Genomic DNA, 12,757 nt, shown 5'->3' with positions numbered 1-12,757 from the left:
TTATTTGTGTGTGTGTGTGGGAGGGGGGGGGGGGCGGAATGTACTGAAAGTCTAAAAACAATTAAATTCGAACTGTTGCATCAGTCTGAAGCTTAGAATACTTTCATAACTTGCCTGTAATTGTGCTTTCATTTTTTAACATTCATATTGTGTACATACTGTGAAAAATGGGTCTTACATAAAGTTCCAGCTCATTATCACTAAGATCGACTGCACACATTTGGCTCATGCGTGACAGAGTGTAAGGCCACAGCCTTTTATCGACCATAGTGCCACTTAGTGTTGCACAAGTAACGCTGTGGCACTGCCAATGTCTGGCGGCTGTTCCCCAAGGAGGGTTGCCTGCCAAAGAGCATCATAGGGCAGTCTGGTTCTTATGCGGTCTAGGGATCAACAAACAAATCAGCAAATACAGAAGAAAAATATTTAAATACATCGATACAATGGCAAACTCAGATGAAAGCATAATCTTCCCAACAGAATTTGTAAATTTCTTCCATATTCCTGGTACAGCATCACAGAAAAGCTTCTAAACAACAACACAGAACTGGAAAGGTAAGGACATGTCAGCACTCATAACACGAATTCCACCCACTTCAACTAACTTTCCATTCAGTTTTAAAAGGCTCCAATTTACAATAAGACTATCATACAGTATTACTCTCATACAGCACAAGGACAGACTTTAGAAGAATAATGTTTCTCAATTGGAGAACTACGTGTAACAGATTCATATGTACAAACAACAAAACTTATTTGAAAACAAAAGCAAAACACCAAATGTAATTTATACGAATATACTTCGAATAATTTTAATGGAGAAGTAATGGTGAAAAGGAACGAATCTGATAACAATGTTCCAGGATTTGGGAAAAAATGACAATGTACCAAAGAGTGAAATATGGGAATGGTCCAGAAAAGATAATGTCCCTGATTCATTGATTATAAAAGCTCAGGTACTACATGAAGGTTGTGAAAGCAGTGTACAAGTAGGAGGTGGAAGATCAAAACGATTTCACAGAGAGGTGTTCAGCAAGGCAGTTCATTTTCCATGCTATTCTTCATTACACTTATGGACACTATCATGAAAGAAATCAAGGAAGAAGAAAATGAAGATCTCAATGCTCTTGCTTTTGCTGGTGACATCACCATTTGGGGAAAGACAGCAATAGGGGTTCAGCGGAGGCTAGATTACTGGCACGAAAAATTTAAAGAATTCAAGTCAACTGTCAGTAAGAGCAAGACAGTGACAATGAAGATGAGCAGGACGCCCACACCTGTGAGATATACAAGAAGGTGAGAAGGCTGAATGTGTGAAAAGTTTCAGTTATCTGGGTAGTGTCATATCAAGTGATGGAAGTGCCAAACTAGAAGCTTTAAATAGAGTAACTAAAGGAACCAGCTTCTTCCGTCAAGTAAGAAACCTAATCTGGAACAATGGAGTCCCTTCAAGAGCTACACAGACCATCTACAAAATATATCTCCTGCCAATCACGATGTACAGTCTGGAGACCTATGTTGTAAATAAGAAAGAAGAGGGTTAGATGCAGGCATGTGAAATGAGGTGCCTCAAGTCAGCTCTACTAAACACCAGGAGGAAAGGGAGGGAGGGAGGGAGGGGGAGAGAGAGAGAGAGAGAGAGAGAGAGAGAGAGAGAGAGAGAGAGAGGGAGGGAGGGAGGGAGAGTCAGGAATGAATATGTAAGGAGAGACCTGAGGTGAACTTGGCAATAGAGGAAAGAATGAGTTCTGCAAGTCTGAAATGGTCAAATCATGTGAAGCAAATGCACCTGACTCTAACCCGACATAGTATTTGGAGATAGAGGTACCAAGGTAAAAGAGTGGTTGGGAGGCGCCTAGGAAGAGATGGACAGACCAAAATAATGAAGCCCTCAAGAGGAGAGGAGTAACACGGGATTAAAAAAAACTATCAAGCAATGGAGGCATATCATTCACAAAGTTCCTTCCTAGTTCACTGGAAGGAAATCCTGATGGCGATGAATTTTGGATTAAAGCAGACCACTCATAGAAGAGCATAAGTGTTGTCTGCAGGCACACACAAAAGGAAGAAAACTTTTTTCTGGGCAGCAGTTTGGCAGTGTTCATTTGTCCTGGTTGACAGCTAGTCAGTAATCATATGAACATAAAAAGCTGTGCTGTGTAGGCAGCAGAGCTAGTATATAACATTGCTGCTTTATAACAGGTGGTCCGGCCTCTGATGTGGTACGATAAGTCAGTGACAGGACTGGAGAAGGAAGTGCTGGGTGGGTGGATTGGGCAGGTCTAGCACCTGAACCTTCCATAGGGATACGATCCCTGCGGCATGGGTCATAAGTAGGAGTGGTGTAGAGATGGATGTTGTGTAGATTGGGTGAGTGATGGAATACCACTTCAGGAGGGGTGAGGAAGCATCTTGGGCAGGATGTCCCTCATTTCAGGGCAAGATGAGAGATAATTGAAGCCCTAGTGAAGGATACAGTTTGGTCATTCCAGTCCACCCCTTAGTAGCTGATTCTTGGAAGTGGTGGGAGGATTACGGGCATCTGGGGATATGGCACAGGAAATCTGTTTGTGGACTAGGTTTGGGAGGTGTTGCCTGTCTGTGAAGGCCTTAGTGAAACCTTCAGCATACTGAGCAAGGGAATTCTTATCATTACAGATGTGCTGTCCACACGTGGCCGGGCTGTATGGGAACGGTTTCGCTGTGTGAAAGAGATGACAGCTGTCAAGATGCAGGTACTGTTCGCAGTTAGATGGGTTTAATGTGGACAGAGATTTTGATGGAGCCATCAGATAGGTGGATGTCAGTGTCCAGGAAGGTGATGCACCGGATAGAGGAGAACCACGTGAAGCAGATGGGAGAGAAGGTGTGAGGTTGTGAAGGAACGCAGATAGAGTGTCTTGGCTGTGACTCAAGATTTGAAGATATGATCAATAAACCTGAACCAAACTAGGGGTTGTGTGGTTTTGGAGGCCAGGAAATTTTCCTCTAGATAGCCCATAAACATGTTGGCAGAATAAGGTGCCCACTGATGTGCCGCAGATCTTTTTGTATAACTTCACTTCAAAGGAAAACTAGTTGTAGTCAGCATTTAGCTGGTAATATGTACAAGGAATGAGGTGGTGGGTCAGGATTCTGAAGGATGTCGGGAGAGGTAGTGCTCAATAGTGGCAATGCCACAGACGTGAGGATGTCCGTGTATATGGAGGTGCACCATCAGTCACGAGTATGGATCCAGGAGGTTAAGGGGTGTGATGTTGGAGATTCGGTGAAGGAAGTAGTCGGTGTCTGTGATGTGGGAGGCTAGATTTCAGGTAATTGGTTGGGCATGTTGGTCAATGATAGCCAAAGTCTTTTTCAGTGGGATCGGAATAACCAGCTACAATAGTATGTCCTTACCAGGTGGGATTGACGGAGGACATCGAAAGGGTGCAAAAAAGGGCAGCTCGTTTTGTATTATCACGTAATAGGGGAGAGAGTGCGGCAGATATGATACGTGAGTTGGGATGGAAGTCATTAAAGCAAAGATGTTTTTCGTCGCGGCGAGATCTATTTACGAAATTTCAGTCACCAACTTTCTCTTCCGAATGTGAAAATATTTTGTTGAGCCCAACCTACATAGGTAGGAATGATCACCAAAATAAAATAAAAGAAATCAGAGCTCGAACAGAAAGGTTTAGGTGTTCGTTTTTCCCGAGCGCTGTTCGGGAGTGGAATGGTAGAGAGAGAGTATGATTGTGGTTCGATGAACCCTCTGCCAAGCACTTAAATGTGAATTGCAGAGTTGTCATGTAGATGTAGATGTAGATGTAGAATGTGTGTGTTTTGGGTGTTGTTGGGGTGAGGAGCAAAATGGACTTGAGAGAGAGGCTCCAGGAAAGGCCTATAGATTTCAGTAGGGACTGGGCATTATGCTAGACTTCTGGGATGAATCACTCTGGCCCAGCTTATCAGTGGAGGAGTCACACAACTGGCAGAGGCCTTCTGCCAGGTAGTTGCTGCGATTCTTAATGACAGTGTTTGAGCCTTTGTCTGCAATTAGGATGATTGTGTACAGCTATCCTTTCTTCTGCTGAAACAGAATTCTTTACCTCCAACTTGTCCTCATCATCCTTCCCCAGGACCATTCCTAAGAACACTAACCTTTTTCCCAATTCAGAAAACTAGTAGGGAGGAAAAAGAGGTGAAGCAAGTCCTTTTCAGCTAGTGGTGGTGGTAGTAGTTGTTGTTGTTGTGGTCTTCAGTCCTGACACTGGTTTGTTGCAGCTCTCCATGCTACTCTATCCTGTGCAAGCTTCTTCATCTCCCAGTACCTACTGCAGCCTATATCCTTCTGAATCTGCTTAGTGTATTCATGTCTTGGTCTCCCTCTACGATTTTTACCCTCCACGCTGCACTCCAATACTAAATTGGTGATCCCCCGATGTCTCAAAACATGTCCTACCAACCGATCCCTTCTTCTAGTCAAGTTGTGCCACAAACTTCTCTTCTCCCCAATCCTATTCAATAACTCCTCATTAGTTATGTGATCTACCCATCTAATCTTCAGCATTCTTCTGTAGCACCACATTTCAAAAGCTTCTATTCTCTTCTTGTCTAAACTATTTATCATCCACGTTTCACTTCCATACATGGCTACACTCCATACAAATACTTTCAGAAACGACTTCCTAACACTTATATCTATACTCGATGTTAACAAATTTCTCTTCTTCAGAAACGCTTCCCTTGCCATTGCCAGTCTACATTTTATATCCTCTCTACTTCGACCATCATCAGTTATTTTGCTCCCCAAATAGCAAAACTCCTTTACTACTTTAAGTGTCTCATTTCCTAATCTAATTCCCTCAGCATCACCTGATTTAATTTGACTACTTTCCATTATCCTAGCTTTGCTTTTGTTGATGTTCATCTTATACCCTCCTTTCAAGACACTGTCCATTCCGTTCAACTGCTCTTCCAAGTCCTTTGCTGTCTCTGACAGAATTACAATATCATCGGCGAACCTCAAAGTTTTTATTTCTTCTCCATGGATTTTAATACCTACTCCAAACTTTTCTTTTATTTCCTTCATTGCTCGCTCAATATACAGATTGAATAACATTGGAGATAGGCTACAACCCTGTCTCACTCCCTTCCCAACCACTGCTTCCCTTTCATACCCCTCGACTCTTATAACTGCCATCTGCTTTCTGTACAAATTGTAAATAGCCTTTCGCTCCCTGTATTTTACCCCTGCCACCTTCAGAATTTGAAAGAGAGTATTCCAATCAACATTGTCAAAAGCTTTCTCTAAATCTACAAATGCTAGAAACATAGGTTTGCCTTTCCTTAATCTAGCTTCTAAGATAAGTCGTAGGGTCATTATTGCCTCACGTGTTCCAACATTTCTACGGAATCCAAACTGATCTTCCCCGAGGTCGGCTTCTTTCAGTTTTTCCATTCGTCTATAAAGAATTCGCGTTAGTATTTTGCAGCTGTGACTTATTAAACTGATAGTTCAGTAATTTTCACATCTGTCAACACCTGCTTTCTTTGAGATTGGAATTATTATATTCTTCTTGAAGTCTGAGGGAATTTCGCCTGCCTCATACATCTTGCTCACCAGATAGTAGAGTTTTCTCAGGACTGGCTCTCCCAGGGCTGTCAGTAGTTCTAATGGAATGTTGTCTACTCCGGGGGCCTTGTTTCATCTAAGGTCTATCAGTGCTCTGTCAAACTCTTCACGCAATATCATATCTCCCATTTCATCTTCATTCTACATCCTCTTCCATTTCCATAATATTGTTCTCAAGTACATCGCCCTTGTATAAACTCTCTATATACTCCTTCCACCTTTCTGCTTTCCCTTCTTTGCTTAGAACTGGGTTTCCATTTGAGCTCTTGATATTCATGCAAGTGGTTATCCTTTCTCCAAAGGTCTCTTTAATTTTCCTGTAGGCAGTATCTATCTTACCCCTAGTGAGATAAGCCTCTACATCCTTACATTTGTCCTCTAGCCATGCCTGCTTAGCCATTTTGCACTTCCTGTCGATCTCATTTTTGAGACGTTTGTATTCCTTTTTGCCTGCTTCATTTACTGCATTTTTATATTTTCGCCTTTCATCAATTAAATTCAGTATTTTTTCTATCACCCAAGGATCTGTACTAGCCCTCGTCTCTTTACCTACTTGATCCTCTGCTGCCTTCACTACTTCATCCCTCAAAGCTACCCATTCTTCTTCTACTGTATTTCTTTCCCCCATTCTTGTCAATTGTTCCCTTATTCTCTCCCTGAAACTCTGTACAACCTCTGGTTTAGTCAGTTTATCCAGGTCCCATCTCCTTAAATTCCCACCTTTTTGTAGTTTCTTCAGTTTTAATCTACAGTTCATAACTAATAGAGTCCACATCTGCCCCTGGAAATGTTTTACAATTTAAAACCTGGTTCCTAAATCTCTGTCTTAGTAGTCTGGTAGTAGTAGTAGTACTAATAATAAAAATGATCTTGATCCCTCCAAAAAGTTTTCTGGTGTTAATTTTCAAGATAGACACTGACATATAGTGAAAGATAAATGTTTACTTACTCACATCAAAATTTTGCCGAATGTGCTCAGGATTAGTACTCTTCGGTATGACAGCCACTCCCAGCTGCATGACAAACCGAAGCAGTACCTGTGCAGCTGACTTCCCATGTTTCTGGGCAATGCGCAAGACAACAGCATCGCTCAGGGGATGTTGTTTTGGTATTCTGAAACAGGAAGAATGATGGCAGTTGCATGTAAGATCCTACAACGTTTTGGCATGTCCCTACTGGTCGATAGTGCAACAAGGGTTACTACAACAACTGCATCAGTAATTGACCATGTGGCCACAAATATGGACAGGGAAGAATGTGATGTTGCGGTAGAAGATATTGGATTACCGGACCGTCTCTGTCAAATAACAACATTAAAATCAGTCATCGAATCATTCCCTAAACTACAAGCCCACAAACGACATCTATCAGAAATCAAAATAAAAGATTTTTCAAAAGAGCTAGAAAAACAAAGCTGGGATGAAGTGTATAAGGAAACCAATGTGAATATGATATTCTCTAAATTCTCCGCATTGTTTAAACTGAACTTTGAAAAGGCATTTCCAAAAGTATGCATGTCTATATCAACATCTCACAAAAACCGATGGATAACAGCAGGTTTTATGAAGTCCTCCCAAACACTTTAACACCTCAGTTCCATGAAAAAGATCCACAATGATCCAGAATTCTTAAATTTCTATCATAGATACAAAAAGATCTATAGGAAGGAGCTGATTGCTGCAAAAAAAAGTCATTTAATGACAATATAATATATAATGCAGAGAATAAAAGCAAAGCAGTCTGGGGTATTATAAAAAGGAAATGGGGAAAGGCAAACAAATGCAGAATAACATACTGCTAAGGGAGGGGGATAAGGTAATAAATGATCCACAACACTTAGCAAACTATGTAAATGAAGATTTTTCAAGTATTGCAGAGAAGTTACAGCAAAAATTCCCCAAAACAAATATACCACCTGTAAATAATGTTGCACTAAATACAATGATGTTACTTCCAACCACAGAGAATGAAGCCAATAAAACTGTTCAAAAACTAAAAAATAAAAAGTCAATAGGCTTAGATGAAGTACCAATGTGTGTACTGAAACAATGCATAGGGATTATACAAAACCCCTTAACAAGTGAATCCTTCACATCAGGGACATTTCCAGAGCACTTAAAACAGGCAAGAGTTGTACTTTTGCTTAAGAAAGGTAATGCAGAAGACATACAAATTACCACCCCATTTCCTGCTGTCAGCATTCTCAAAAATAATAGAAGCAATTATGAAAGACAGATTAATGAATTACCTGAATAAATACAATCTTTTAAGCGAATCACAGTTTGGTTTCCGAAGTGACAAAAATACGGAGTCAGCCATAGCAGAATTCACAAAAGTTGTGCTTGATGCTCTTGATAAAGATTAGTGTGTCACAGTCATATTTTTGTATCTTTCTAAGGCATTTGATACAGTCAACCACATGATTCTATTAAATAAATTAGAGGCATTAGGAATAAGAGGGGTAGCTAATGACTGGTTTTGATCATACCTAACAGATAGGGTACAAAGAGTAGGGATAACACATACCTTAAATAGATCTAAACTTTTAGTAAAACACTTATTAGAATCAAAATTCATTAATATAGGGGTTCCACAAGGTAGCATATTAGGACCAACACTGTTCCTGATTTACATCAATGGAGAAAAAATTCTCTTCGCTGATGACAGCAATATTATAGTCACTGAGAAAACAAGAGAACTCCTTGCCGAGAAAGCAAATGAAACTCTCAAGGAAGTTTATGATTGGTCAATAAGCAGTAAAGTGACAATGAACATAAAGAGAACTAATGCCATGAATTTCAGTTTGAAGAGGAAGAATAACCATGTTAAATTAAATGTAGATAGCACATCTATAGATTGTGTAACAAATGCAGAATTTCTAGGAATTAATATTGATTCTCAGTTGAAGTGGCATGAACACACAAAGGTACTTGCAAACAGAATGTCATCACCATGTTATGCGCTTAGAATCCTATCATCAGTGCGTAACATAGTGTCTTTTAGTTACATATTATTCATATGTACACTCAATTCTTAGCTATGGCATTCTTTTTTGGGGAACAAATGCACAAAAATGAACACAATTTTCAAACTCCAGAAAAGAGCCATAAGAATAATAACCAAAAATACTAGTCAAGCTCATTGTAAAGATCTGTTCAAAACACTAGGGATTTTAACTGCTCCATGCGAATACATTTACCAGCCAGTTGTACACATCAAAAATAACATTGGTAATTACTGCACAAACAGCTCTGTCCATGACCATGCAACAAGAAGTAGAGTCAACTTACATTTACCAAGAAAAAATAAACATAAAACTCAAAACAGCATTTTCAACCAAGAAATAAAACTGTACAATAAATTGCCAAAAGAGATTACAGAAATTGCAAAAATACACTTATTTAAAAAGGCAGCTAAAAAGTACCTTTTATGCAATACATTTTATACATTGCAGGATTACTTAGATAAAACAGAGTAGGGGTTTGATAAAAAAATGTTATACAAATAAATAATAATAATAATAATGATTATAAAACATCCAACAATTCCACATAAACTTCACTTTATGTTTTTTCCCTTCTTCTTTCCTTTCTAGAAATACTTATCCCCAAGCTATGTATAGCACAATACTAACACCTCTTCCTCTTTCTGAGCTCAACATCTCACTCATTATGGAGGGATGCTGACTCAGGTTTTCAGGATAGTAAATGAGAAGTTGCAGTACAAAAAATGGCCCAGAGATCACCAGTGTGTGTGTGTGTGTGTGTGTGTGTGTGTGTGTTTGCGCAGTACAAAAAATGGCCCAGAGAACACCAGTGTGTGTGTGTGTGTGTGTGTGTGTGTGTGTGTGTGTGTGTGTGTGTGTGCAGTGAGTGAAGTGTTATGAAACAATGTGTGTATAGTCTGTGCAGTGACTGATAGTGAGATATGAGTGAACAATGTGGCATTACATTATTTAATAAGTTACTTGTAAGAAAAGTATTGTATACCAGGAGTAAATCTAATGATTGTCTCTAACTAGAATTCTGTAAATATATGTGCAAACAAATTAGCTTATTTTAAATTGATCTAAACTTGTAAATACTTTGACATGTCCTAAAAAAGAAATCTACAGATGAATAAAGCTACTACTACAACTGCTACTACATTGGAAACTGAGCAGGGAAACAGTCTGAACAAAGAACAACCCACAGAGGTGTCTTTGGCGATGTTATGCTTGATGAAACATTCTTCTGAATCACTTGCAAAGGAAAATCTTATATTTATCTTTAATACAAGAGCTATTCAAAAAATTCTGGAACTATGTCCACAGAATTTTTCAACATTTACTATTTCTTATTGTGCATAGTCTCCTTTGAAATACTCTCCTCCACAATAGATACACAGCTCCCACCAGTGTTTTCACTTCTCGAAGCAGAAGTGGCTCTTGCTGGATCGCAAGAAGCGCCATCTGTGAATTTCCTTATCTCATCTGTCATCACAAATCTTCATCTTTTCAATGGGGTTTTCAACTTTTGGGGGGGGGGGGGGGGGGGGGAAGGGAGAGAGAGAGAGAGAGAAGAAAGAAATCTGCAAGGGCTGGAGAGTATTGAGGATAAGGGAGCAGAGTTATTTTGTTTTTTGTGCAATAGTCATGCACCAACATGGATGAATGTGCGGGTGCATTATCGTGAAGCAAGAGCCACATTTTAGGCTGTTTCCTACTCACATTTTCTTGCAGGTGCCACAACATGTCCCAACAGCACTATCAATTAACGGTTCATAATGAACTAAGCCTTCAAAGTCAAACAAAACTATCAGCATGGCTTTCACATTTGACCTGACCTATCGAGCTTTTTTCGGTCTTGGGAGGACCTTTCCTGACCCATTGTGAAGATTGAACCTTGGTCTCAACAACACCAGTTATGATTCTCTTAAAGAACATCTTGTCCTCATTTGTGCGATCCAAATGATCTTCACAGATTGCGTGGCCATAGTTTTTCTGTTGTTGACTCATGAGCCATAGGACAAACTTGGCAGCAACATGATGCATTCCAAGATGCTCTGTCAGGATTTCATGATATGATCCAACTGAAATGTTACATTCTTCTGCAATCTATTGGACAGTCAGTCTTCCACTGGCATGCACTATACTGTTGACGTTCATGATATGGAGCATCGTTGATAGACATCGAAAGGCATCCTGAATAATGGTCATCTGTAACTTCCATTTTCCAAACGTGTGAATAATTTGTAACACTGAGTATGGCTTTAGCACTCATCACCGTAGGTTCCTGCATCATCTGGTGTTCCTCTGTACAACTTTTCCTGAGTTTCACACAAAATTTAATGCAAACACATTGCACCTCTAACTCTGCCATCTCGAAATTCACAAACTGTGGAACACAATGTTCTACTCAATACAGGACTGAAAAATAAGTAACGCACATACAACAATGAAACTTCCAGCAATTACACAGTAAACACCGAGCAACGTGGTGCAGTGGTTAGCACATTGGGCTCACATTCAGGAGGACGGCGGTGCAATCCCGCGTCCGGCCATCCTGATTTAGGTTTTTTGTGATTTCCCTAAATTGCTCCAGGCAAATGCCGAGATGGTTCCTTTGAGAGGGCACGGCCAACTTCCTTCCCCATCCTTCGCTAATACGATGAGACCAATGACCTCACTGTTTGGTCTCTTCCCCCAAACCACCCAACCAGCACATAAAATGCAGGCATATTCAGGGATGCCAAATGCATTTTGCTCCAACACACCATTGGTGCGAAATTATGAATGTTCTGGAATTTTTTGAACAGACCTCGTATTGCTTGAAACCTTTCTTTATTTACATAATGCATTAATTTTTGCAGCTCTCCTTGCTAGTCTAGCTTGTGCAAGCCTCTTCATCTCTGTATAACTACTTCAATATACATCAATTTGAACCTGCTTACTATAGTCAATCCTTGGGCCCCTCTACAATTTTGACCCCCTGCCCCATTCCCCCCCCCCCCCCCCCTCTTCCCTTCATTATCAAATCAATGATTCCTTGATGGCTCTATGTGTTCTGTCAATGAGTCCCTTTTTTTAAATTAGGTTATACCATAAATTTCTTTCCTCCCTAATTTAATTGTTATCTCCTTCATCTGCCAACCCAGTTCTTCAGCACTCTTCAGTAGCACCATATTTCAAATGCTTCTATGCTTTCCTTGTCTTAACTGTTTATCAAGCATGATTCATTACCATAAAAGGCACACTTCTGACAAATATCTAAGCAAATATTTCTTAATATCTAAATTATATCTAAAAACAAAGATGATGTGACTTACCAAATGAAAGTGCTGGCAGGTCGACAGACACACAAACGAACACAAACATACACACAAAATTCAAGCTTTCGCAACAAACTGTTGCCTCATCAGGAAAGAGGGAAGGAGAGGGAAAGACGAAAGGATGTGGGTTTTAAGGAAGAAGGTAAGGAGTCATTCCAATCCCGGGAGCGGAAAGACTTACCTTAGGGGGAAAAAAGGACGGGTATACACTCGCACACACACACACATATCCATCCACACATATATAGACACAAGCAGCTAAATTTTTATTTAATGTTATCAAATTTCTCTTTTGAAAATGAAACAATGGAAAAACCAGAACGGAATGTAACAATATTGTGAAAAGGAAAGTTGCCACTCACCATATTGGGGAGATGCTGAGTTTCCGATAGGCACAACAAAGAAAAGGTCACAAATAAGCTTTCAGCCAGCAAGACCATCACCAAAAATAGACAACAGACACACGGACAGACACATAACCACACACAGACACACACACACACACACTCAGTCATGCAAATGCAACTCACATGCACACGTCTGCAGTCTCTGGCAACTGAAGCCACACTGTGAGAGGCAGCACCAGTGCTTGATGGGAATGGCAACTGGGTGGGGGTAAGGAGAAGGCTGAGCTGGGGAGGGGGAGGGATAGTAGTGTAGGGGTTGGGGGACAGTGAAGTGCTGCTGGGGAGCACGCAGGGAGAGAGGTTAGGGCAGCTACGTGCAGTTGGGAAGTTAGATGAATGGGGGAGGAGGGGGGGTAGCAGAGGGGGTAGCAGAAAAGGAAAGAAGTAAAAAGACTGGGTGCGATGATGGAATGAGGGTCGTGCT

The 12,757-nt window shown here is 40.4% G+C and overlaps 1 protein-coding gene across 2 annotated transcripts in view; it reads right to left on the bottom strand.

Annotated features, from left to right (window-relative positions):
• LOC126210079 (1,5-anhydro-D-fructose reductase-like) overlaps positions 1-12,757 on the bottom strand; it is an 83,263-nt gene that overhangs the window by 23,832 nt on the left and 46,674 nt on the right. For both annotated transcript variants that reach the window (XM_049939206.1, XM_049939205.1), the window contains exon 5: positions 6,571-6,730. In XM_049939206.1, the coding sequence (XP_049795163.1) occupies positions 6,571-6,730 (160 nt within the window). The remainder of the gene's footprint in view (positions 1-6,570; positions 6,731-12,757) is intronic.

The sequence above is a fragment of the Schistocerca nitens genome, chromosome 10, assembly GCF_023898315.1.
Source record: "Schistocerca nitens isolate TAMUIC-IGC-003100 chromosome 10, iqSchNite1.1, whole genome shotgun sequence".
NCBI classification, from domain to species: domain Eukaryota; kingdom Metazoa; phylum Arthropoda; class Insecta; order Orthoptera; family Acrididae; genus Schistocerca; species Schistocerca nitens.
This window is presented reverse-complemented; position numbering and strand designations above follow the sequence as displayed.